We start from the raw sequence: 26,077 nt of genomic DNA on the forward strand, positions 1-26,077 counted from the left end.
AGAATAGGCGCTGCTGGTGCTGGGGTGCTGGTGGTTTGGGGGGGGGTGGATGGAGGGAGGGAGGGAGTGGCAGTGGGAGTGGGAGTGGGAGTGGGACGGAGCCGGAACCGCGCGCTGAGAAGCCAGGACGGTACAGTAGCAGCAAGTAAACGAGGAGCAAGTAGCGAGACCGCATTGCTCTGTCTGGAGGAGAGTGATATCGTGTTCGAACACCTCTCACTCCACCACCTCGCACATAGCACGTAGGACACAGTACGTAGGTAATACCTTCCCTGTGTGCTCTGCTTGCCGGCGCCACCACTTTTTCCGGGTTGAACTTACAGGACGACGAGGACGGGTATCCACTTCCACTCCCACTTCCACTCTCTCTGCCACTACCGTACGGAGTAGTACATACAGCAGTACCACTATCACTTGGACTTGGACTTTGGACTTGAACGTGGGTTTGGATTTGGATTTGGATTTCCGTTCCCACTGCTATTTCCACTCCGTCCGGATCCTCTGCTTTCTCTCCCCAGCTCTGCGGCATTTGCATCGGCCATCTGGCGGTCCCCTTTCGCAATTCGCGGCTGCAGTATTGCATTGTAGACGAGACCTAGTCCCTGACCAGCATGCTCTGCCTGTTGAGGCCTCGCAACGAAGCACGAGCAGCCTGAATACCACGCCTCTCGCCGTTTGCCGCTTGCTCTGCTTGCCCTGGTCGATCCATTGTTCGCGCCATCGAGCCATGGACAGGCCCGTATGTTTAACGAGACCAGGGCCTTATGGGGCGCCTGCACCGGGCCCCATTTGTACATGTTAGGGACTCTTGGTGCTTGAGGATGAGTAGCTTCCGGGAATTTACGCTTTCTGTGGGATTATTGCGCTTCGGGGGTCGAGGGCGAGGGCGAGGGTGTGCGTGTGCGTGTGTGAAGTGGAAGCACTGAAAAGGCGCCGAAGGGGCTGGCCAGTGAGTAATAAGAACACCAGCAATGGCCGCCTACGCACTGCTACTGGACTCGTGGAGAGACCACTTCGGTTGTAGAGGCCAAATCCATACTTGACCCGTCATCGATGGCATGCAGCTGTCAATGAGCACTCGCGCCGCGGATGCTCTAGTTGGCGGAGTTTCGACTCCTCGAGTCGTCGATGGTGGCAGTGGAGGCAGTGGGGAAAGGGAAACCGAGGCCAGAGCAACATCAAGTAAAACAAACGGGGTCGCGGGCAGTGAGGGGCAGTTGATGGCGCTGAATCGCTGAATCGTTGCCGCTGGCGATTAGCAGTTGCTCAATGGCCGTGGCGGAAATGCCACTTCACCAGCGGGCCTCGTCTCGTCCTCTCTCCTGTGCTCTTCTCTCCAAGACAACCCCGCCTTCTTTTTGGTCACTGGTCGTCACATCAACCTGGAACATCGGCAATAGGAAAATTTCATCGACAACCCTTGGGATGGATGTTGCATTGCCGTCTGTCGTGCGACCTGGGCGAGCAATTACATTCCGTTTGCGGCTTCGATCACGGATGACACTCAAACCTACCCCCCAGAAATGTACATATATGTACAAGCCTGTACAAGGACCGAATGTATACCGGATGTCTCTCACTCGGGGATGAGGTGTTTAGTGGCGCCCCACACCTGGTTCTGGCCCGAGGGTGATGCGATGCATTGTGAAGGTGCCATGCAAGCATTGAAACTGATTCTGTATACCATGAGGTATACATTATCCTTACGGATGCAAACCGGCGTCATGGCGGCCATTTCCTTGTCTTGATTTTCCAAACCCAATGGTACCATTGTATGTTTGGGAGGCGGTGGTCACGCTGTGCAGCCATGGACAAGTTGTATTGATCGATTCGGCCGTGCAATATAAGTCAGTAGAGTATCGGAGTATGGCTCCTGTATGCTCCCCGCATATTGTTCGAGGACTCGTGCTTGAAGATATCCAGTATCCAACATCCAGCCGCACCAACTGGCCGAGCCGGGAATCTAGAATGGCCCGAGTGGTGTGGTGTGTGTTCTGTTCCTGCGGTTCAGCTTCGGACCCCGATCCTCGAGCTCCGCGCCTGCACCGCCGCCGCGCATCCTACTATTATTACCATACTTCGTACCCAGAACCGTTGAGGACATTTTCCCTTCCCTCTTCCTGGCGTTATGCCCGCCAGACTTGGATTCTCGAGGGATACGCGGGATGAAGCGCCTCGCCGCTTGGTTGCGGAAGGGTCACATACCCTCGACTCCCGTTGAATCTTGGTACGGATGCAAGAGGTCTCTTCCCCAAATTAAATGTCTGGGGAGCTTGCAAAACATCCATGTCACAGGTACATGCAACCCCGACGAGGAGCGCATGTCAATCAGGCAGTTGCAAGGAGTTTAAAAATTTGTCGAGTCCTGCTTTGGCCCAGTCAACCGCCAGCCGCCCAGCCGCCATCAGCACTGGCAATGACAACGGCAACGAGAGTGGGCGAAGAGATAATCCGTGGCTTTGCACCTGCTTTGGCCTCTGCTAGTTACTTCTTTTCGTTTTGATGGAGCACGGGGCGTGTCAATCCATCTCGTAACTCCACTCATATCGGAACAATATCAATTATAGAACTGGAGACTCCACGCCCTGCACCGGCGAGTAATGCGTCCGCGGCGACATGACCTTCCTAGGCGGAGCATGGGTGGTAGTGCACAGATAATCCCTGGTCTCACATGTAGTCGATACGTACGAAATACCATCCTCTCTTGCGCAGCGGCTGCAAAGATTTTGTGCATCTGGGCTTGGGGAATCTCGCATTGACATTGACTGAAACCGCAGCAACCTGAAGCGGTGGGTGGACCCTGAATCGATGGAATACCCTCCGTAAGACGAGCCCGTTATTCAAATCCAAATAGCCTCGCCGCAAAAGTCCGGGCCTCTGAGAGCGGCCCTGGCTTGGATCCAGTCGGGAAGTCCGGTATATGGGGCTCCGTAACCCAGCAGTTGCCAGTGGGCACGAAGTATGAATCTTGACGTATGTATGTATTCTTGTAGTTGCAATAATAATAATAGTAATAGTAATAGTAATAATCGAGCAGCTTCTTTTGTCATGACCGCTATCCAATTCGGGCGGTGCTCGACGGGGATCAGGGACGGCGGCAGCATCGACAGCAACACAGCGGGATGCACGGTTCTATGCAAGTGATCGATTCCGTAATTCGAATCCCATGTCTAGCTTCCCGCGATTAGGTCCCGCACCAGTTAGAAGCACGGCCATGGACGTGTAATTGTTTGGCGGCGACATTCTCCCGCGCAGGGAGCTTGTGGCGCATCAGGGTCCTCACTCTCGTGTGCCTTGTGGAAAGTTTGCTTCGTTAGTCAACATACCACGTACTCGTACTCATAGCCTCATAGTGCGTTCTTGCGTGGGGGGACAACTCTGGTCTGGCCGTAACGCAGGACGGCCAGATTATTGCCATAGCATGGTTGGAACGTGGTGGTTCCAAGATATGCCGTGAGATTTCACGTACGAAGAACCTTATTGACCCAGAAGGCCAGCGTTGCCGGAACCCGTCATACGTGGCAGCTGTTGCGGGTGCCCGGCCAAAAGGGCAATCTCTTCCCTCTATCTTCTGCGATATCCTATATTTCTTTCTTGTAATTTCCAGCATCGTCCGCTGTTCAGTCGACGAGTATGATATTTGATACCAGGAAGAGTCAAAAGAAGGGGCCGGGTAAGCCGATCCTTGACAGGCTGAAGGAAGAAGGTCACACCATTTGTCCAAGGGAATGCCGGCGGATCTACATTTCTCCTTTACGGAGCCCGTTCCCCAGCGGGATAATCCGAGGTTCAGGCAAAGGTTACCTGGGAAGTAGGGATACGCCGCATGCTACCGGCGTCAAGAAGAAGCTTTTTAGATGAGGCCGACGGGCATCGTTGGAAACGACGGTGATGGAAATTCCACCGACACCGCCACTCGCCACAGATCCGATACAAGATAGAGGATCACCAATGAACGGCACATCTAACGGCCAACGATGCCAAGTTAGGCAAAACGAGCTGCTGCATCTAGCTTCTCAACGACCTCCCATGATACAGGTAATGGCGGCCGAACAAGCACACGTGTCTGAAGAATGTATTTCCCGGTCATGTCACAGGAATGGACCTTGATACGATAGTGATTCGACCTTCTACGAGCGCACTCCGCTAGCCTCCGAAGAATTCTCTGAACTTAGCAGTTGACACGTGGTAGAAGCAGCGAGCTGTGGTAACGATCGATCTTGATATCGAAGTTGACTTGGACCTTTCTTCTTTCTTCATCTAGCACGGGAGGTCGGCTAGTACCGTGTGTGACACTGTCCGGTACTCATCTGCAGCTGCTGGTTGCAGTTTGATCATCTCAGGGATGTGCCTGGATCGAGACCGTTGTTGCTCAGGTAATATATCCGCTGTAAACTTTTGCGAGCCCTATCTGCCTCAGTTGTGCCATATACGAGATGCCAGAGTCATGTCTAGTATGGTCGGCGCTTAAAACGGGAGTCCCCTTTCGAAAAGTTGTTGACGGAGCAAGTTATTGTCGATTAGCAATACTGGCTAAAATACAGCTAACAGATGTGGATGAATGAGGTTTCAATAACGTAGAGTGGATGGTGGGCGATTCCGAGGCAATAATGGCTTCCGGAGCACATAGCTTTATATTGTCTGGCCCTTAAATATATTACGGTTCTTCTGCGGGCATTATTTAGTCTTTTGTGGCTCCAGGTCAACTCGTAGCTTCTACGCACATCAAACATCGTCAAAATCTGCATGGTTTTCCGTACAAGCCCGACTTCCCTAATATAGTTTTGGTGTTGCGATCTCCTGCAGTTCGTACCGAATGTCATGTGCGGAATCGTCCATCGATCGATACCCGCATGAAACGTAGGTTGAGTAGAAGCGTAAACCGAATATCTAGGACGCCCTTATGATGTAATCGATCGGAAACGTGGGCCAACCCGAGGACAATTCCCTGATGCAATTGATCCACATTCGAGGACTGACCTGACGTTCGAGCTGTGTTAGATCAGATATAAGGGCAAATAGGCTTACTCCAGCCGGGGCGTTCCCTTTTGATCCAAGAGGCTGTAACCGGTTTAGGAAGGACCTCCAAATTAGCACTGTCAAATGCCAGTTTTTGAATTCGCCCAGAGACACAGTCCACGGGTACTACGATCGTCGACATTCAAACAAAACAGTCCGCTCTTGGACTAAACTCATTCCGATCCCCTTGGATATACTATCCGCCTCAGGTAGGTAATTGTCAAACACGTGATATACCGGTTTGCTGGGTTCGACCCGGGAGGAGGTGGAAGTACTTCGTAAACCATGGGAAAGTCTTCGTAGTACGTACATAGTATGAGGCATACATGTACTAAGTAGTGACAAGTTGGTTTGAAGAGGCGGTTTCTGAAAATGCACGGCCCAGCGGTTTCGATCGTTGGCATCTGTTCGGGGCAGATCTGGTAGCAGAGTGATCGCGAATTGGGTGAAGACCATGGGCGGGCCTGCGATTCCATGCCACACAATACCACCACATCCGCTATCCCATGCCAATGCCAATGCTAATCAATGCCATCCGTCCATCCAGCAGTCTCCTAGGTAGCAAGGGGATTGTGTAGGCCTTTATAACCATAACAACGTCCCAAATTGTGGCCCGCCCATCTCGTCTTTTCCAAACACCAAACGAGCATTCCCCATTTCTGGATCCTTCAGCAATGCCACCAACGGTATTCCCGGCCATGACGGGCCCGCGAGACGAGGACCCGGAGACCTCGGCGTAACTCGTCACCCAGAACGGCGCGGTGGCGGGGAATTGGGCTCTAGATTGGATTCCACGGGGCCGGCCAAGCAACCAGAAAGCAGCCCGCAGCAACGCTTGGCTTGCGGAGGCTGACGTTTGTCCCTCGTCGTCTTCCGCTTCATCCTGCTCGCCCTCCTCCGCAAACATGCTCTGCGCTGATCCATGAGGCTCTGATCCTCTAGCCCCTTCGCCCCAATTCCTATCCTCGCCGTTAACGTATTCATCAGTTGTCTTCGCCTGCTCCCCTGGAGGCCGATTCGTTCCCTTGGGGACCCCGCGCCTCGTTGCTGTGCTGCGGTGCTTTCGTCACACCCGCCGACCGCAGTAAACACGTCCGTCCTTGGAGCTACCGCCATCGCCATCACCATCGCCATCGTGTTCAGCTACGCAGTGATGAGAAGTATATGAGCCGGCAGTGACCTGCAACGCCGGTCTGCGCTGCGTTGCTTTGTTTGCGACGACTGGCATTTCCAGCGCCGGGCTTGGTTTGCGAGAGTGCACGAGGAGCTGCTTTGTTGAAGGAGCACCATGTCGAGCCGCAATAGAAATGGACCTGGGCAGATGAAGCCGCGGAAGAAGGCTGTCAAACCCATCCTGAAGAAAATAACACACAGCGAAAAGAATTCGTTGGACTTGGACCGGCTTGCGGTGGAGCAGGATGGCTTTGGTGGCAGTGGTGTTGGAATGTCTGAGTACGGGATGCCGTCTCGCTCTTCTCACGATGCTGTCTTCAATGCGACGGGCAGAAGGGGATACCACAACCGCTCAACCAGCGGGACTTCTCAATTCTCCACCGCCACCGCAGGAAGCGGCCATCGCGGTGTAGCATTTGTTCATCCTTTCCAACAGACACCGCGGCCATACACACCGCCACTGGCACCGCCGTCCTCAAAGCAGAATTCACTGCGCGAGAGTGAATATTCAGAGAGGGAGAGCCCGGCTTTCGAGACGTCAACTGAAGATGAAGATCAGGCGCGGCGACCTCACTTGCTCCGCAACCTCTCAAGCACAAACCAAACTTCATCATCTTTGAACAGCACAGCGTCGCCCGTCCTCCCGCAGGAGCCTCTACGTATACAAACTAAACCGTCGCCGTCCCGTCTTGCCCTCGCAACGTCGAGTACAAGTCTCCATATCCACAATCCCGCCGGTAGCTTGACTGTGAACCCAGAGGTCGGCTCACCTTCTGAAACCATGTCGCCCTCTTCCCTCCGCACCTCTATTGAGGGCTTTCGTCTTCGCAGCCGCAGCGAGGCTGGCGATTCCCGTTACCGTCCAGAAACTATCCAGGAGGCACGACGCAAGTTTTACGAGAGAGAACAAGCCAAGGAGGAGAAGGCAGCACGCGAAGAGATCCGGCTCAGAGAGAAGCAGGACCAGAAGCGGGCCCGAGAGATAGAGAGAAAGTATCGCAGATCTTCCGCGGCCAGTGAAGCTACTCGCTCCAAGCGGTCGAAATCCGATCTGACCAGAAAGGAGAAGAGAGAAGGCTCGTTCGCCAGTCATCATAACTTTGGTCCAGGCCAGGGTGACCCATTCTCCTCCCAAGCTCGTGATGATGGCGTTCCAGGAAAGAACTTCACAAAGCTGGCGAAGAAGAAGACACATAGTGCATGGACGAAGCTCATGATGTGGCTCCGAACTCGCATCATTCGCATGGGCGGAAAGCGTGATTATGACAACTGATAGTTATGGGCGGAGCAGGCTCAACTTATGGCTGACGGTGATGCGTGGAAATTTCGACTCTCTTCAATTCCAATTTCTTCCCATTTCGGTAACCGTCTTCCATCTACTGCATGGGGACTTTACACATTATGCTTGGCGTTGGGTTTCACACTAGAGGTCGGCCTCTGGGAGGTGCAGATCTAGGGTTGCTTACGATCAATGGCTTACGATCGCGAGGGCAATAGCGTGGCGTTTGGCTGTTTTATGGAATGGGGTATCTGGAGTCTTTGCACTGGGCTTCGGGGGAATTACTGCACCTCGGCCATCAAAGGGAAACGGTGGCTTCAGTCTTCACTTCTGCAGCAGATTACGTGCAGCTCGGCATAGCAATCTTTCGATATGGACGCCGTTAGGTTTGCCTACCAACATGGTAGAATAGCGGAAATGAAACTCGTTTACTGATATTCAATCTCGACAGTGAGGGCTTGTCACAAGACTCTCCTCCAATTTACGTGACCTGTGCACTTTCTAGGACTCCCCTGCTTGTTAAACTTGTTTTGTCTGCCCTAGGTAAAATTCTCGTCATCAAGCGTTCCTTATATTCTTGCTTTACTGCACCCTACCAGCACTTTGTTCGTCTATCTTTTAACACCTCGGCATCGCTCAAGGCTGTGATTAGCTGTTGTGGTGAAATTGTATACTCCAAGCCTCTCCGCGGACTTTTTTATACTATTTAACATGTAAATCTTTCATACTCGGTGGTGTAGTGGTGTAGTAGTAGCGTAGCTGGAGTTAGGTAAACTAGTTTCTACTTTGCAATACATAATATTTGATCTTAGTACTGATTTCAAAGGAGGTACTCTTAAAGTTGAATACAATTATGCTAGGTAGGCTCAATATAGTAATTAAAAACAAGGGCGGATCTATTAAGTACTAGAGAATAGTTTTAATTTAGCTATTTTAAGTTGTATATAATAAAGTAGTTGTAAAGTTATCAGTAATTATATTAATATAGTGGTATTATCGTATAACGAATAGTTCAAGGAACCGATCATACCTCGTCAGAGAAGAAGATATAGCTCTAAAAGTCCTCTTTTAAACTCGTCTTTATACTCTTTGCAATATGCCACCCTTTCTGTCTTGTTTTTGACCGAGATTTGCTTGTTTATAAAAGCACACCTGTATATCTGACCGATATTTGTATGCTCTTTGAGTTTGTATTGTAATTGCGGCTTCTTGATAGGTATATTGTAGTAGGCAATCTAAGCTTTGTATAGTTGATTTCTAACCGGATATTTGGCTAGATCTACAAGTATTTTACAAGTTGCTTTTGAGGTTTTTGAGGGCTTTCTAAGCTTAGTAGACATTCCCCTAGTATGACGATATGCCATTGGCCCTAATTCTCGCTGTCTCTTCCAGAACCTGCCTGTGCCTTCACTAACCTTGTGGTCCTCACAAATCGCTCTCATTGATAGACGTGCATGCTGCGCGTCCCAGGCATCGTAGTACTATGCTTTCCTGATAGCCTTAGCTTCGTAGCTTTCTGAGGGTCTAGGGGGAAGGGTAATTTGAGCTGTACACCGTGTGGTTGGTGCCATCCTGTGTAACCGATGTTGTTGTTTCCTTTGTAGTGGTTTGGCACGTGCGTAGTGAAGTCTGGCAACCAGTGACACCTGGTGCACCGTAAAACGAAGTCCATCTTCAACGACCAGCCCACCTAAGGTTGAACTGTTCTCAACTATACATTCTTTTGTTCTGCGACATGCTGCTACAATATGAATGGGAACGATTGGATGCCATCGCTCACCCCACGCTCGCCCTAGAGCTTTCCAGAACCAACGTTATGCGCCGGTCCTCAAGTGGTTGAGCCTTACGAAACGTAGATAAATCCTAGCCATCCCCAGCATCTTCACCATGATCTTGAGATCAAAACGAGAGATTAGACCTTTGGTAAGCATCGAGCGACCCTCTCCTTCTCTTCCACCATCGCCTTCTCGAATTCAAAAGCATCCTCGAATACGAAAGGCTAGACTTACGCACTATAACCTCAAGAGATTCGAGCAAGAACTGGCCAAGAATAGGAAAATCAGCGGGACAGAGTCGCGGTCGGGCACTTCCAGTAGCTCTAGCAAGGCCAAAAACACTACGACGGCGGACAAGAAGTTTGGGGAGCGGCTGTGGGAGAATGGAGTCCGTTTTGAACACCCACACGCACAGCCGCCAAAGGATCTGGCCGAAGTCAAGCAATACTTGGATAAAGACCGAGAATCCCAATCGGCTAACGGAGACGACTGTCAAGAATATCTTGACGAAATTGCTCAGGCTGATAACGAGGATACAGTAACAACAAATGTTTGGCCCCTTCTTGCCAAGAAACCCCGCAACCGGGACCTTTTTGGATACAATCAAAATACAAACTTCCAGTGGACTGAAGTGGAATCTGCCATCATAGCGAACATATCGGATCCAAAGCCAGATATCTCTGAGAGCTTTCGGCACAACCAATATCCTCCCGAAGCCGCCGAGGCACTTGGACCTGCTCTGGCACCAACGTTATATAGTGCTGCTATCCCCAAGTTCTGCGTTGAACTGAAAGGTCCTGATGGCTTGATACCATCCGCCACAAAGCAGGCTGCATATGATGGTGCAGTCATGGTTGACGCCGCCTGGGAAGCCCACCAGTTCATGTCTAAGCCTGCCGACGAGTTTCTCGGCAATACGCAGGCATTGACCGGAGCCGTCAATGGTTCGTACCTTCACATATATGCGAACCATGCCATTTCTCCACAAACTGATGCGACGAACTACGTGGCGGCCTCCGGAACCATTGCTCATCGTGAAAAGCTCCAGTACCATCAATTTCCCCTCAACGGCGTACTGCCAAGTGAGTCTCTAGAAGACTTCAAAAAGGCACGAAAAACGGTCCGAAATGCACAAGATTGGGCTCGAGAGAGGGCAGCTCAGAGTAAGGATGCTCTCCACGCACGTGTCGACGCCATGCATACTGCTGCTGCTACCGCTACCGCTGCTGCCGTCCCTGTTCTGGCAGCTGAGCTCACCCCTCCATGGTTACCTGCTGGCAAAGGGAAGCAATGGAAGAGAAGACAGGATGACAATACACCTATTTATGGTGTGTCGCTATGATATTCTGAGGAAGCAAAGTAATTTTGAGTATTGTATGACTAAACTATTCTTATCCTCTTGACTAGAAATATCACTACTCATTAGATAGGGAAAGACCTGGGATTTGTTGCTCTGTTCATGCGATATTGCCATTCATAGCCTCTTCTTCGGACTCTCTGACAATCGCAAACGCACAAATAGCACAAGTCCACTGGCGTCTAGAGCCATGGAGCAGCGTAGAACATGGCAGGTAGCATGGTTCAAGATCCTGATGCTCACCGCAATAAGCGCTCAACAAATAGCCGGCAAAGGGAGCAACTTCTACTAGCCTCACCTGTCGCGCAAAGTTGAGAGAGTTAGGCATATCGGAATTAATCAGCGTACTAATCAGCGAAGGAATAAGAGGTAAGACGACGCGAAATGCTGAATCACTAGATAAGTCAATAACGAATTGCTATATATTAATAAACCTCTATTCACAGACACGGAACAATATATTTTAAGGAGGTTTTCTACTAGGCCTATATAATGGCAATATATCAGTAGCAGTGTTGCCTAAAAGAACCTGTAGTTGACGCTTTACAACTTGCTACTGCGTGGACTCTGCGCACAATAGCTCCATGGAAATGGAAAAAGAATCGGTCGAAGGCCAATGGCACCGATAGTAAGGCCGGAGACATGACTACAAGAGCTTAGTTGTTATAGTATGACTGTCAATCTCAAGATTCCATCTCAGATTAAATACTGAATATACTTATAGCTTCTAACTAATACATGTTTCTATAATTTGAAAGAATTGGGAATGAAGTATAAGACGCAGCTGAGTCTAATATTGGGGCATACCCAAGAGGTATCGCACTAGAATTATCAACTTTCGCTCATGACCCGGTGGGAAAAGCGCGTGACCGTCAAGATCGAGCTTGTAAGGAGAAAGGCAAGCGACTTTGAAATCGGCCTTATTGAAAACGAGAGGTGAATTCTCGATTGCGTTGGGTAGTTTAACTGTAGCGCTTATTTGTTTCAACCTGTGGAGTGATTGATCTATGATTGTCGTTTCCAGCCTTCCACTTCCCAATGAGAGCTTAGTTAGAGGTACGGAAAAACACTTCCATTTAGTGCCCGATATTTTAAGAATGTATATAACTTTAAGATATAGGGTTGGGTATATACTCAATCGTCAATTCCGGCCCATTCGCTCTCCTCTCCCGGATCAGCTTCAACCTGGGACTGCTGCATCCTATTTCTGCTGCCTTGAATAGCGCCCTTACGGTTATGTTCCAGCCTACGCTCATAGCCACTTTTACTACTAATCAACATTGCCTTCTTTCCTCTGTCCTTGCCGTCTCTTCCTAATCCTTCCCGCCTTGCCTCAACGCCATACTTCTTAAGATTCTTCTTCTCTTCCTTGGTTGGCGTTGGTAACGCATCAAGCAGCCACTTCTGCATGCTTGCCTCACTTGGTGGCTTCCCCGCTTGCTTCTCACTTGCGGCGATGATATTGGCAATGTTCTTCACATATGGAATGTCTTCCTTAGTGTAGAATGTGACGGCAACACCGCCATCACGACCGGCTCTTCCAGTTCGACCAACGCGATGAATATATGCCGCGCCGGAATTGGGCACATCATAATTCACAACGCCATTGATTCCACGGAAATCTACACCTCGGCTGAGGATGTCCGTCGTGATTAGAATCCAGATCTCGCCGTTGCGAAACCGTGTCATGATGTGGTCGCGTATTGAATCGGAAAGATCGGAATGTAGGACTGCGATGCGGGAGGAGCCACCTGCCTCGATGGGGATATCATATAGGAGTTCCGAGTGAAGTGCCACAGCTCTTGGGATTGTTTGAGTAAAGACGAGAAAGGGTGGACGAAGAGATTGGGTGGCGTCTGTCGTTTTTGCGCTTGGGTGGAGCAATTGGCGGAGGGCAAGGAGCTTGCCCGGCTCCGTGGCTGCGTAGGTAAGACGATGGGTGATATTGGGGATTGCTGAATCCTTGAGTCCTACCACGAGACGGATGATGCGAGTGTCGTCCTTCAGGCCAAGCTGTGTCCGCCTAGAGCGTATTGTGGATGCTGCCAGCGTTTCTATATTCGACCCCATAGTAGCTGACCACAATGTTACGCAGAGCTCCGGATTTGAACACGAATCCCATATTCCGAGCATTTGATCTCTGAACAGCGGATCGAGGAGGACATCTGCTTCATCTAGTACTAATGTACGAACGGTGGGCAATGGGCTACGCCCCCCCTTTGAAGCCCCCGAAACAGCGCTGAGCAACAGCCCCGGGGTGGTTACTAGAATATCAGCTTTCGCGATAGGTTGAGAGGAGCGTTTCTTGGACTTTTCAAGGCCCTCTTCGGCTTCCTCCTCTTCACTGTCGTTTGAGCTTTCTGCATTTTCAGCAGAATCGCCGCCATCAACGATATTCATGCCCTTTTTCATCCCAACCACCTTAACTCCGGTTCCCATGCTAAGCTTTTTGGCCTCGTTCACAATTTGGCTTGCAAGCTCCTTCGTCGGAGCAACAATGATGGCATCTAAGCTGTGTTCGCTCTTGTCCTGGTGCTGCCTTCGTCTTTGTATGATACCGTTCACAACGGGTATTAGGAAGGCTAAAGTCTTCCCACTTCCGGTCGGAGCCACAGACAATAAATTGATATTTCTTCGACTTTCTGACAATCCTAATTCCATTGCAGCATCGCCGAGCGCCGTTTCGGGTTGTAAAAGTAGTGGTAAGCTTCCCATCTGAACCTCTGTGGGGATTTTGTATCCTTGCTGGGCCAGGTTTTCTGCCATTCGACCTGAGATTCCATATGTGCTCCTGAGGTCATCAAAGGTTGTCAATGGCTGCGGATATAACTGCTTGTATTCTTCTTTTGCGCTCGAGGTAGTTTTGCTAGTTTTTGCTTTCTTCGACTTCTTTATTTTCTTCTCCCCCGGTGGTAAAACTGTGACTTTCACTCGGTGCGATCGCAGTATTTGCCGACACTCTCCTTCATCTAGCAATGTCGGTGGTAGCTGTGACGCAACTTGTGGTGCATTCGAGTTGTGTTCCTTTTCGTCCACAGAAGACTCCCTCCTCCTGGTATTCACGGCCGTAGACTTCGGCGCAAAAAAATTGGGGGCCTCCTCCTCAGCTTCGTTTTCTCCATTTTGAAGGTTCCCTGCTGTCTTCTCGCCGCCCCGCTTTCTCTTCTTTCCTCGTGCTGCAGTTGCCTCATCGTGGAAGAGCTGAGGATTGTTGGAAGTACCGGCGGATGGTAGTTTGACCGATGAACCGGCTTTTCCGGCAGACGCCTTATTCGGTTGCTTAGTAGACCTCGAGAGGATCTTGAAGATATCCATCTTGCCTTGTTTGTATTCGGTTCTGGGCGGGCTCCTCGAGAAATTCTTCGCGAATGAAGATTTAAGGCTATTCTGCCATCCTAGACCGCCTTTTTTATCCAGCTCGGTTAACCCCCTACTCCCTTTCTAGTTTCCTAAGTACAACGCAGGGCCTGGATTTAGGATGGTGGAGAACCTAAAGGAAAAGATAAAGTAGAAATAAGTACTTTTATTAAGGCTTAACATTAGTTGGTTTTTATAATCGGAATCCCTTATCATTAGCAGCTTAAGTTCCACTTGAGTTTTCAAACAATCCTAATAAATTAACCTAGACATATTGCTACAGTTTAATCGTCGGTTCCCAAAGTAACGAGAATGGTAAACCGACTACGAAGATGAGGCAAACTATCAAGTAAGAGGGGAAGGAAGTTGATCTGTTCCAAGTTACTTGCCAGTACCGTCTTCCACCATCGTCTTCTTAGCACCCTCGAAAACATCCACCCAAGCCGCGGGCCTCTTCCGTCCACCTTCATAAGCTTCGTTTAAGTATCCTTCCGCTTCTCTTCCCCATTCTAGCAATTGATCCTCCGCTCCCCAGTCACCCATTCCCATCAATCCCACTGGAACCATGCCTTCTCCTTTCCCTTTCGCAGGAGCCACGTATCCGACGGGGCAGCTGATGGCTGGATTGCCACAGAAGTTCGCCAACCATACATATTCCATGTTTCTGATACTGGTATTTCCATCAGTAACGCCATGCTTCAAGTCTGACGCAGAACCGATAGGCCACCCTGGCATAGGGGTTGTCGGTGTGACGATGATCATCCCAGGATATGTCTTGAACAAAAACGCAAGATGTTGCATGAGCATATTGCGTAGCTGCTGCGCTAGAATGTAGTCTTGGGCAGGAGTCTGGGCTCCTACTGCAAGGAGTACTTTATTTGCCGGGTTGAGACTAGAGAGCCAATCTTTCCTGTCGTGGCATTGGTTGCGGGCGCGGACGGCCATTTCAGAGAGGATGGTGAAGGCATGGCCTAGTTGGCCTTCGGGGACGTAGGGGATGGAAATATCGACGATGGTATAGGAGAGTTTATCGCGGTAGAAATTGAGAGCCTGTTGGCACAGGTCGCGTACAGAAGGCTCGGCGCGCGAAAACCAGTCTTTGTACACGCCGATAACCTTTGGACCATTGAGCGAGGGCGTGAGTGGGTTTGGGGGCGTGAAGAGCGAAGAGTATGGGTCAGAAGGGTCTGGTGTACCGAGGACACGGTAAGCGGCTTCGAGATCTGTCATAGATGCCGCAAGGGGACCAGTAACTGTCACTGTGCTTCCCGTGTCTTCTAATCGTCCATGACTGGGCTTCAACCCGTAAACACCACAGAAAGAAGCCGGAATGCGAATGCTCCCACCACCATCAGCACCTAGAGCTAGAGGAACCAAGCCTGCAGAAACGGCATATGCAGCGCCGCCCGAAGAGCCTCCGGTGTAGTATTGGCTACAGTATGGGTTACGCGGTGTGCCCCAATTCGGATTGTTATTTGTGGTATCGGCACCAAGTTCATGCATGTTTAGCTTGCCCAAAAGGATTGCTCCGCTGTCTAGTAGTTTTTGAACTGGCCAACTCGAACTTTCAGCAATTTGAAAGATAGAATCATTTGGGGCTCGTCCGTATGTTGTCCGGTACCCAGCAACATCTGATTCGTCTTTGACGGCTGTGGGGACTCCGTCTAGTATGCCTAGAGGCTGGCCGGCTTGATAGCGAGCCGTCGACTTTTTGGCTGCAGACAAGACGGCATCTACTTTGGTGGAGATAAATGATAGAGAGTGTGGTGACGAAGGAGAGATATCTCGGCGAATGAGAGGGAGCAGAGACTCTGCTACAGCGAGAGGGGTAAGTTCACCAGAGAGGTACTTGGCATGGTACTCGGCAACAGAATAGTATCGGCCAGGGATATTCTCTGGTAGAGGTTTGAATGACGACGGACTCAGTTCAGGAACGTAAGATCCCGGTTTGGAGTTTCCAACTGGAACCACAAGGGGCTAGAATGGTCAGACACGTGACTTCTGAAAAGGGTGAAGGAAGTACTCACATCCCAGCGTTCTGTATAATCCTGGAGATCAAGTTTTCGTAGACCGTTAAAACCAGCATTGCTCCATAAAATTCTCTGGATGAAGTCGAGCTTGGATACACTAATGATGGTTGGGGTCAGTAGGGTAGGTGGTACTTATGGCGTGAAGGGAAACGGGATACAGACAGCCATGCCCCAATCATCAAGAGGAATCCGGAAAACACAGGATTCTTATCATCGGATTTCTTATAGGGGATTTCTGGGCCCTCTACTGCTCGGGGATACGCAAAGAAGCGCTTCTCGTTGGATTCGGCCATGCTGGAGACGGAGCAGGATCAAGACAAACCGGCCTCGAATGGTTGGAGGGAGAGGGATAGGAAACTTAAAGGAGTTAGTAAGAGTTGTTATGTAAATAGTGTTATATGACCGGAATAGGGAAGATATAAAGATGGGCTGCACAAGCTAGAATGGCCGATCCAACCTATACGAAGTACAGGGGTTGGGCACCAAGGGGAACCGGCTCAATTGACTGTTGTGGTTTGCTGTTGGCTTGATGTCAAATTTACTCACCAAATGGGCGAAAGAAGGGTCGATGGTGTAACATACCAACCAACACCAAGGTGGTAGCTGATGTTGGTATTAGTGTCGATGCAGTCGATGTCAGCGTTCCACAGAGGTATAAAGCCTCGGCCCAGTATTGCTGCCTTGCACGTGTGGGCTAAAGTGCCTGAGAATGTAAGGCACAAAGGCCGTCAAGGTACAAGGACGAAGTATATCTTAGTCAGGCACACAGCTCCACATGTAGGTTTCTGCCACTGGCCACCGCTTGCATGCGCCACACTCTTTGATCGTCACGGACAGGGCTGGGCAACTCCAAGACCTCTAAGGAAACCTTCTAGGGGCTCATCCCCCAATAATAAAGGTATAAAGGATGCACTTCGCCCCGTCGTATTATTGAAGTTTTAAGGACTCTAGCTTCAGCATCCAGCCATTCCAATTTCAGGCATAGAACATCAATATGTGCTTTGGCAGCAAGCCGAAGGTAGAGGACAACCATAACAACTCTGATAGCCTCAACTCTCGTCCAGTCGACGCCAAACCAGCACAGAACGGCTCGAGCAATATGCCACCTTCTCAAAACGACAGCTACGGCTATGCACCTCCACCAGGGCCTCCACCACAGCATCAGAGCCAACAGACATATGCTCCTCCTGCAGGACCTCCTCCATCTCAACAGAATCAAGAGACATATGCACCGCCATCCGGGCCCCCTCCTAGCCAAAGCCATAACGTCTACAGCCCACCAGCAGGAGCTCCACCCTCCCACTCCAGGGATGAATATGCACCGCCATCCGGGCCCCCTCCTAGCCAAAGCCATAACGAATACAGTCCACCGTCAGGACCTCCACCCTCTCACACTAGAGATGAATACGCACCACCATCTGGCCCTCCTCCAAGCCACAGCCATAACGAATACAGCCCACCGGCAGGACCTCCACCCTCCAACTCTAGAGATGAATACGCACCACCGTCTGGCCCGCCTCCAGATTACAGCAGTCCGCCGGCAGGACCTCCACCCTCCCACTCTATAGATGAATACGCACCTCCTCCAGGGCCGCCTCCACCCCAACACGATTGGCAAACGGCAGTTCCTGACAATTCGCTGCTACCCCCTCCTCCATCCCTAGGGAACGAACGGAGCACAACAACCAATGCCACCGAACAAGAAGCTGAGCAAGGCGAAGCATGGTGCCAACAGAACCCAATGACTGGCCCAACTACCATCCCGCAAGAAACATTGGCAGCGGTAGATAGAGGCGAGATAGGCGTTGTGAACCCCCGCGGCTACCAAGGAGAGCTTAACCCATCACGCCCAGCAGGTGTCTGGGCGGTCAAGAGCAAAGCCAAAAGCCCAGATACTTGCATATCCTCTTCCCTACCGCTATATTCCGTGAACGGTCATTCGCCTCTACGGACCGGCCAGCCAAAGACTATATACTACGAAGCTCGGATCTCCAGGAAGAACAGGAGTGAGGTCAATCTCGCAATAGGCTACGCCGCAGGCCCGTATCCCACGTTCCGACAACCGGGCTGGCACCGAGGGTCGCTGGCCGTGCACGGCGATGACGGGAGTAAATTCATCAATGACCGCTGGGGCGGCAAGGATTTCACTACTCCGTTCAAACCTGGTGAGACGGTTGGACTTGGTATGACCTTCACGGCGCGTGATGTAGATGCGCCGCCATCATATTCAGGACCGCAAAACACCGTAGCGACGTCAATCGACGTTGAAATCTTCTTTACAAGAAATGGAAGAAAGGACGGAGGATGGAATCTACATGAAGAAGGTGATTCTGTAGAGGATCTGCCGGTGGAGGGGCTGGAGGGGTTCAATGATATGTATGCGGCGATTGGCACGTTTGAGAACGTTGAGTTTGAGATTATTTTTAATCCCGGCGAGTGGATGTACCGTCCATAGTCATCCCTTCGATATTGATTATCGATCTTTGACATGCCTAGGTTCGGCATGTAACTTATAAGATGCAATGCTTTCATAATTAAACAAGACAACTGTGCTATGCTAATTGTAACAGAATCAGGCTATTGATTTGAAAATTAGACATCAAGCCCGATTGATAGAACGCCTGAAAAATACAATTGATTGGTAGTAGCAACAGGGAGGGCTCCTACTCAGACCCTAGCTTTCTTATAAGCCTCCTCAATTGGTGCCTTGTAGTGCTCAATGATAGTCCTCCGGTTGAGCTTATTAGTCGCAGTTATAAGCCCCTATTGTTTTCACGTTAGCCACATGTGACTCTCTTTCCCGGGGGTTACAGCAAGCGACTTACGTTTTGAGCCGTCCACTCCTCATCCGCAACCACAACTCCGACAATCATCTCGATGTTAGCAAGGCGATACTGCTTGCCCACAGCCTGAAGCTGCTTTAGAACCTCGGCCTGGACCTTCTTGTCGTGAGATAGATCCTCAAGACCAAGTCCGTCGACCCCAAGTTCTTGAGCCATCGCTTTAAGCGCCGGCTCGCCTGGCACGATGATGGCGATGGGATTTGTTTCGGTGATGGATGCGTACATGCAAATGTTCACTACGATGGTTGCGGAACGGTAAATGGATTCGAGCTATCGTCCTGTATCAGCTAGTGCTTCTCAAACGTAAAATGGAACAGAAGGTGGGTAGTTGTACCTTCTCCAAAGCAATGTACTCCCCGTTTAGCGTCTTGGCCAGATTCTTCTTCCGGTCAATCACCTTGAGATGGCCATACTTATCCCACTCCCCGATATCCCCAGTCTTGAACCACCCTCCCGGGGCTATGGCTTCGGCGGTTTGCGCCTCATCCTGGTAATACCCACGCATGATACTCTCGCCTCGGATCCAGATCTCGCCCTGTGGATTTGGAGTGTTGGTTGAGAAGTAGCCTGCATCAGGAAAATCTACGAGCTTTACTTCGATACAAGAGGGGATGCCGCCATGTGCGTCTGCTGTGAACTCTCTGGGGTCACATAGCGCGCCCATTCTACAAAGCGGGTTAGCATGAAGCTGGAGTGGGATGGGGATAGCGTCATACGCAGAAGTCTCTGTCATCCCGTATCCATTGATCATAGGAGCTATGCATAACGAGATGAATAGCTGCGTGTCTCTGGCAATTTGAGCAGCGCCGTTCATGGTGAACCGCAGGCGGCCACCTGTAGCTGCTTGGACCTTCTTGAAGACCAAGGCATCTAGAACAGCAGCTCCGGGCAACCCGTTTTCCACAAGAAATCTATCACGGTCAGCATTGACCTAGCTTTGCAGAACCGATCAAGCAAGACTTACTTCTTCGCACGATATGCACCCCAGAACAGCGTCCTCAAGGCGGGTCCGCCTTTATTAATATTCGCGATAACTCCCTTTCTGACTTGCTCCCAGACAGCGGGAATACCTACCATAAGGGTGGGTTTCAGTTCTTCGATGTCGCCTTTGCAATTACGGCAGTTTGCTTGGGAGAGGGTCCGAATGGATCCATATCCCATCGTTCCGCCCCAGTACAGGCACGCGTTCTCGAAGACGAATTCAAAGATATGCGCGAGGGGAAGATATGCCAGCAGACAGTCACCTGGACCAAGGCAATCGCCGACTGCGCTGGTTGCTCCAGTGACTGTGGGAAGATTAGCAAGAGAATCCCCGACACCAAGGGGCCGCCTTTGTACATACCGCCGGCCACAACGTTCGTATGTGTTAATTCGACGCCCTTGGGGGCCCCGCTGGAACCGGACGTATACATTATACAGCACAGATCTTCGGGCTTTGGAGGGACGGGATCAACAGGATTGTCCACGCCCATCTGTCTCAAGTCTTCATAGCTAAGAACGGTGAGTCCGTCATGTGACTTTTTCAGGGTCTCGAGATCCGCAGGGTCGATCTCGGCCTCACCATCGGTGTTGGTGATAATGTATTGGATTGCTTTAGCATCTCTTAAGGTGTTGATGAAAGTCTTGAGTAGATGCGGCTCCAAGAAGATGGCCTTGGCTTTGGTGGCTACTAGGGAGGTTCGAAGTCCTTCCTCTCCCAGCGTATCATATGCCGTGACAATGGACATAGACTGGGACATGGCACCGTGGGCCATGGATAGCCAATGTGCACTAGACAGATCGGTTAACAACAGTTCATGAATCTGCTTTCATTTCACCGGGACGGGGCGTGCATGAACATACCTCGTCGACGCAAACATATGTAGCCGGTCATGTGCAGTCAAGCCCAGTTTCTGTAGGCCGGAGCCCAGCTGCAGCACCAAAGTTTCATAATCTTTGAATGACATGTAGCTGTAGCCACTCAGCTCGAAATAAGTCCACTTCTTATCGACCTCCTGCGGCTTCCCATCAACCACTTTCTTGACCTTCTTCGTTTCATGGTGCTTCTTGATTAACTTCCTGGACCCGGTGGCATGTAGGTCGCCGAATTTATTAGCACCGCGGGTTACAATATCAAACACGGTCAAAATGCCTTCCTCGGGGGACGCTTGCAGCTTTTCGGCTGCTCGGGGGCTCCTGCGGGGGACCGTCTCGCCCAGCTGCGGCGTATACCCCGTAGCCTCGATGGTGAACGGGGGCTGCTTGGTCATCCGCGCCTGGAGGGTATCCATTCTGTGGGCCATGGTGGATATGTATGGGGTATGTTTGACAGCGGCGAAATGGAGGACGGAGATTTATATTATTCTTTGGCGGGGAGATGAACAGGAGGGGAGCCTGGAGCTTGGGTCGCTAGGGGATCGGAATGGTTGAGCAAAGGACAGTTGTGCTGTGTTGACGCGTTGTTGGGGAGGGGGTTGCGTAGAGCAGTGAGCAGTGAGCAGTGCGCAGCGCTGGGTTGCCTGGGCGCGGTACGTAAGGTACTCGAGTTTCAAGTCTTATGAGGCACGCTGAACACTGAACACTGAACGATGCCGGGTACCTTGGGTCTTGGACGTTGGCCCGGGCCCAGGAATAACTCACGTGGCAAGTTACGCCCGTATCGCTACGAATCTGGGGAACGGGGGGAATAATGGAGGCGGCGAGAGGGCGAGAGGGACGGTGAAGGCAGTCAGCTAGGTATGAAATGAGCGTACTTCTCGCGACTCGGGTCCGTAGGATCAGGATGATTACTCGGAACGAGCTTTGGGCACAGGCGGTCCCGGGAGGCAGCGACGAGATTGCCGGTTGTTAAGGGGGCTCTATATATACCTGGCCGTCCCTCTGAACAACGACACCCACGAGCAGAGCACGGGAAACGCCTCGGCACGACTGTTTCGATTGCTACAAGTCTGGAGCGCTGGACCTGCTTTCCCTCAGGTACATACCTAGGTATTACAGGTTCTGTTGTGCGCCGCCAAACGCCCCGCCTTGGCATGGTTGTTGAAGTGGCCAATTTGCGGGTTGGTTCTTCGTACATCTCCTCGTGCTCGTGGAGCCGAAAAAACACTCCTGTTTGGCGTCACTATCAAGACGATGCGTCCGCTCTACGAAAGAAGCGCATGGCGAAAGCTTAAGGCGCTATGGCACTTCATACAGCAACCCCCCATAACGCATACCACAAGGCGCCCTCGTCCGCTATATGGGCAACTATTACTATCCCATGTCTAAACATAGAATGAAAATTCGGAATAAGGTTTGCGGAGAGGGAATGCATCCAGTTCGCTAACCCCGAAACCCCGAACATGCAAGAAGAATATCACTAGCTGTGGTTGGTGGCTCTTGGATCCGCTATCATCCATCCCTCGGTGCATTCCAATTTCCAATAGACTGCTAGCCCTGCTAGCCCTGCTACCATCCAGCAACCTGCTAATAATGCCTTGGTTATTATTATTATTAGGGTCCCGCACTCGAGTGCTTTCAGTTGGGGCGGCAGGATGCAGCATCCACAGGCGATGACTAATCGGAGCCACCCTGCTTGCAAACGAGTACCGAGAACTTGGCGCTCTAGACTACCTTGGTACATGTACTTACGACCTACTACCTACTACCTACTACCTAGTAGGCACTGACGACTAATAATAAGTTCTGAACTACGAAGTGCTGATTGCCCAGTCCTCCCTCGACTCCTAGTCTCCTAGTCTCCTAGTCTCCTAGACTCCTAGTCTCCTAGACTCTTCCCACCCCCAATCTTGCCACTGCCGTGCCACGGTGGTCCACTACTGGCAAGGTCTGTGAGAGTGCCAGAAACTAGAATCTCGGGGACTCAATTAGGTATCCCGCCTGGCCATACTTCGTACGGCGTATGGCACATTGCTATTCCCGAGTAGCGGTGCATTCGCCTGCAGTGCCTGGAGCCTCCCCATGCTGGGCCTGTTCAAGCATTCACGTCACAAGTCCACATCGCCATGTCAGATGTCTCTGTAGCTTCGACTCAACTCGACTCAACCCCAGGCGGAAGCTGGTCTGATTGGGCCGGATAAAGCTGGATAAACACGAAGTAGGGTGCGGCACCGCGGGGCAAAATATTTGGTGGGGGAAGCTTGGGGCCGTGAACGGAGTGATCCATACAGAGCTATTTCAACAGGTCCACCAAAGCTTCCTCTGGAGAAGAAAAAGATTCTTCACATCTATCACCGTATTGCTCCTTTATTTCCAGAGGCATCTGAATTGAAACACCTGCTGAGTCCCGACAGAAATCATACACAACCAGACATAAAAATGGCCGAAATAGCTGAAGCAAGCGTAATCCCCCCCCCCCCCACTTACACACATAGAGCTTCCCCGACTTTGATAGCAATGGACAGCTAACATCGCCCCGTTCAGAATCTCTCGTTCGTCCTCAACAAGCCCTTTGATGTGAAGTTTGAGCAGAAGCCCAAACCATCCATTGAGTCTCCCCACGATGTCCTCGTCGCCATAAACTACACCGGCATTTGCGGTAGCGATGTCCACTATTGGGTCGAAGGGCGAATCGGCTCCTTCGTCGTCGACAGCCCAATGGTTCTCGGCCATGAGTCCGCGGGGACAATCGTCGCCGTCGGCTCTGCAGTAAAGACGCTCAAGGCAGGAGATCGTGTGGCCATTGAACCGGGAAAGCCATGCCGGTACTGCACCCCGTGTCTGGCAGGACACTACAATCTCTGCGATGACATGCGGTTCGCCGCCACGCCTCCTTATGACGGGACGCTCACCGGATTCTGGACTTCCCCGGAGGACTTCTGCTATAAGCTCCCCGAGCACGTAACTTTGCAAGAGGGCGCCCTCGTTGAGCCCCTCGCCGTCGCTGTCCATATCGTCAAACAAGCCGAGATCAAGCCCGGGCACACCGTTGTTGTCATGGGAGCTGGCCCCGTCGGCCTTCTTTGCTGCGCAGTTGCGAAAGCCTACGGCGCATCAAAGGTTGTCTCTGTTGATATCCAGCCCGCGAGGCTCGAATTCGCTGCTTCATTCGCAGCAACGCACACCTTTACCCCCGAGCGCGTGTCCGCCGAGGAGAATGCCGCGCGGCTCTTGAAGGAGGCGGGCATCGTAGGCGGCGCCGATGCGGTCATCGATGCATCTGGTGCAGAGCCATCTATTCAGACTTCCATCCATGTGGTCCGGAGGGGAGGCGTGTATGTCCAGGGCGGTATGGGGAAGCCAGACATCAACTTCCCCATTATGGCGCTATGCGTCAAGGAGGTCACGGCCAAGGGAAGCTTCCGGTATAGCAGCGGGGACTACAAGCTCGCGGTCGAATTCCTGAGCTCGGGCAAGGTGGATGTGAAGAGGCTGATCACGGGGACCGTGAAGTTCGAGGATGCGGAGCAGGCGTTTAAGGATGTGAGGGCTGGAAAAGGAATTAAGGTTTTGATTGCAGGGCCAAATGAGAAGTCTTGTCGCTGTATCGGTGGGCATTGATTTATGTATTTCAGCGGTATCTCTTTCAATGTATTCTCAAATAAATATCAAGTAGCAACACGCAGCCATTTGGCATTGAATCCGTCTATGGATCGGATTCAGTTATCCCTATCCCCCGGAGAGAGCTCCACATTTGCTTCCTCTCCCCAGCACGACGTCTATATAAATGTATTGTGCCTGCTCCAGACAGCCGGTCTAACAGGCAAAACCATCGGGAAAAGAGTCATTATCGTCGAACAAGAGGCTTGTCGACAGTGCATTGGACGCCAACCAACGCCTTTAATCTCCTGGGAAACATTGCCCCCAATATTAACATCAACAGCATCCCCCTCGTCTCCTCCTATTATTCCCACTAAGCGTAAAAACCTCTTCCCATTCTCTCATCCCCCCTCCCAAACCCCACCCACCTTTACTCCTCGTTTTCCTCCTTCTCCTAGCACCGCCCTCGTCTATCGTCATCCCACTCTTCACACTCGCTCCATCTCCGTCACCACCCCATCCTCCGTCACCATATTGAATCCCGCTCATAGGATCATCGGGATCTATCTCTCCCAGTTCGATCTTTGTCAATATCATCCTCGCCAATCTGGCAAATACCTCATCTACATTATCCCCACTTAACGCGGAGACCTCGACGGATACGGGTATATTATTTGACGACGCCCATGTCGACGCCTCTTCCGCGGTAACTTCTCGCCCATCTGCAACAGTGGCACGTAGCTGCGCCCCTAGACCCATGCCCGCCCCTCCGGATGTTGAGTTCACAGATGCTCCTCCATTTACAGGGAACGAGGAGCTCTTGCTGCTGACGCTCGATGGTGTCGCAGGAGGTAATGAGGTATCGATTAGGTTTTCGGCGAGGTCGAGTTTATTGCCCACCAGGATCAGGGTTAGGTTAGGGGAGGCGAGGGCGCGGGCATCGTTCATAAAGGGGGAGAGGGTGGAGAAGGTGTTGTGGGAGGATATATCGTAGACCAGTAATGCGCCAGCGGCGCCCCGATAGTATGAGCGGGAGACGGATCGGAATCGTTCTGTGCCTGCAGTGTCCCAGAGCTGGAGGTGTTAGCATATATGAATTCTGGCCAGAGAGTCATGGTGTATAATGTGAGCCTGTACTTGGAGTTTTATCCGCTTCCTCCTCGAGCCGGTGCCAACTTTTATTATCTTGCTTGCGAACTCTACGCCTATAGTTTGCGATGTGAGGACCCTCCATTCGTCTTTAACAAATCGGTGCAGTAGACATGACCTAGAATGTCGTCAGCGTCACAGACTCGGTCGTGGTAGAAAGTAGGGTATTGCCAACGCACTTCCCGCTGCCACTAGGTCCTAGTAATATAATCTTCGCGAGGTAGTCGTACATACTCCCTAATTCCTATCAAGATATTAATATATATCCTCCTTTGCAATCGATCTATGGAACAAACAAACCTGGTCGTGAGCTGTGCCAGCCGACTCTTCGCTGGCAGCGGACGATCTCCTTGGACGGACCATTTCAGCTGAGAGGATGGCACTTCCTGTGTCTTAGCTTAGTTCCGATTATTTCATTTGCTATGCGGCATGTGGTGTGCGACATGTGCAGACAACCAAACTTGCTTAGGCGCAATATTGTCGTCGTTTGTCGTCCGATCTCTTCCCTTATCGTTATGTTTTGTTATTCAGACTCGGCGGGCGCGGTGTGGTTAGAATGGTCTCCTGGCTATCGGGGTCGCAACGTCAGAATGCATTCGGCAAGCGCGGCGCCGACTGTCGTAAACACGCGTACTCGC

General features: G+C 51.2%; 10 protein-coding genes across 10 annotated transcripts; 4 read left to right on the top strand and 6 right to left on the bottom strand.

Moving 5' to 3' along the window:
• Positions 1-410: 410 nt before the first annotated feature.
• Positions 411-797, bottom strand: BP5553_02334 (uncharacterized protein; the record flags this gene model as incomplete). The annotated part of the gene is made up of 1 exon (XM_032010957.1): positions 411-797. The coding sequence occupies one exon, from the start codon at positions 795-797 to the stop codon at positions 411-413; it is 387 nt and encodes a 128-aa protein (XP_031875011.1).
• Positions 798-5,518: 4,721 nt separating this feature from the next.
• Positions 5,519-6,247, bottom strand: BP5553_02335 (uncharacterized protein; the record flags this gene model as incomplete). The annotated part of the gene is made up of 2 exons (XM_032010958.1): positions 5,519-6,066; positions 6,130-6,247. 2 exons carry the CDS (start codon positions 6,245-6,247, stop codon positions 5,519-5,521), a joined length of 666 nt encoding a protein of 221 aa, XP_031875012.1.
• A 60-nt stretch (positions 6,248-6,307) lies between these two features.
• Positions 6,308-7,465, top strand: BP5553_02336 (Uncharacterized protein; the record flags this gene model as incomplete). The annotated part of the gene is made up of 1 exon (XM_032010959.1): positions 6,308-7,465. One exon carries the CDS (start codon positions 6,308-6,310, stop codon positions 7,463-7,465), a length of 1,158 nt encoding a protein of 385 aa, XP_031875013.1.
• A 1,893-nt stretch (positions 7,466-9,358) lies between these two features.
• Positions 9,359-10,588, top strand: BP5553_02337 (uncharacterized protein; the record flags this gene model as incomplete). The annotated part of the gene is made up of 1 exon (XM_032010960.1): positions 9,359-10,588. One exon carries the CDS (start codon positions 9,359-9,361, stop codon positions 10,586-10,588), a length of 1,230 nt encoding a protein of 409 aa, XP_031875014.1.
• A 1,149-nt stretch (positions 10,589-11,737) lies between these two features.
• Positions 11,738-13,918, bottom strand: BP5553_02338 (p-loop containing nucleoside triphosphate hydrolase protein; the record flags this gene model as incomplete). Its single annotated transcript, XM_032010961.1, has 1 exon — positions 11,738-13,918. One exon carries the CDS (start codon positions 13,916-13,918, stop codon positions 11,738-11,740), a length of 2,181 nt encoding a protein of 726 aa, XP_031875015.1.
• A 423-nt stretch (positions 13,919-14,341) lies between these two features.
• BP5553_02339 (uncharacterized protein) lies at positions 14,342-16,283 on the bottom strand (the record flags this gene model as incomplete). Its single annotated transcript, XM_032010962.1, has 3 exons — positions 14,342-15,937; positions 15,988-16,087; positions 16,153-16,283. 3 exons carry the CDS (start codon positions 16,281-16,283, stop codon positions 14,342-14,344), a joined length of 1,827 nt encoding a protein of 608 aa, XP_031875016.1.
• A 701-nt stretch (positions 16,284-16,984) lies between these two features.
• Positions 16,985-18,445, top strand: BP5553_02340 (uncharacterized protein; the record flags this gene model as incomplete). Its single annotated transcript, XM_032010963.1, has 1 exon — positions 16,985-18,445. One exon carries the CDS (start codon positions 16,985-16,987, stop codon positions 18,443-18,445), a length of 1,461 nt encoding a protein of 486 aa, XP_031875017.1.
• A 212-nt stretch (positions 18,446-18,657) lies between these two features.
• BP5553_02341 (Acetyl-CoA synthetase-like protein) lies at positions 18,658-21,115 on the bottom strand (the record flags this gene model as incomplete). The annotated part of the gene is made up of 7 exons (XM_032010964.1): positions 18,658-18,753; positions 18,816-19,103; positions 19,168-19,498; positions 19,550-19,744; positions 19,798-20,119; positions 20,176-20,603; positions 20,676-21,115. The coding sequence occupies 7 exons, from the start codon at positions 21,113-21,115 to the stop codon at positions 18,658-18,660; spliced, it is 2,100 nt and encodes a 699-aa protein (XP_031875018.1).
• A 2,014-nt stretch (positions 21,116-23,129) lies between these two features.
• On the top strand, positions 23,130-24,311 carry BP5553_02342 (GroES-like protein; the record flags this gene model as incomplete). The annotated part of the gene is made up of 2 exons (XM_032010965.1): positions 23,130-23,153; positions 23,235-24,311. 2 exons carry the CDS (start codon positions 23,130-23,132, stop codon positions 24,309-24,311), a joined length of 1,101 nt encoding a protein of 366 aa, XP_031875019.1.
• A 315-nt stretch (positions 24,312-24,626) lies between these two features.
• Positions 24,627-25,802, bottom strand: BP5553_02343 (p-loop containing nucleoside triphosphate hydrolase; the record flags this gene model as incomplete). The annotated part of the gene is made up of 4 exons (XM_032010966.1): positions 24,627-25,364; positions 25,428-25,557; positions 25,619-25,683; positions 25,740-25,802. 4 exons carry the CDS (start codon positions 25,800-25,802, stop codon positions 24,627-24,629), a joined length of 996 nt encoding a protein of 331 aa, XP_031875020.1.
• Between the last annotated feature and the right edge of the window lie 275 nt (positions 25,803-26,077).

The sequence above is a fragment of the Venustampulla echinocandica genome (assembly GCF_003357145.1).
Source record: "Venustampulla echinocandica strain BP 5553 chromosome Unknown scaffold_0, whole genome shotgun sequence".
Taxonomy (NCBI): Eukaryota; Fungi; Ascomycota; class Leotiomycetes; order Helotiales; family Pleuroascaceae; genus Venustampulla; species Venustampulla echinocandica.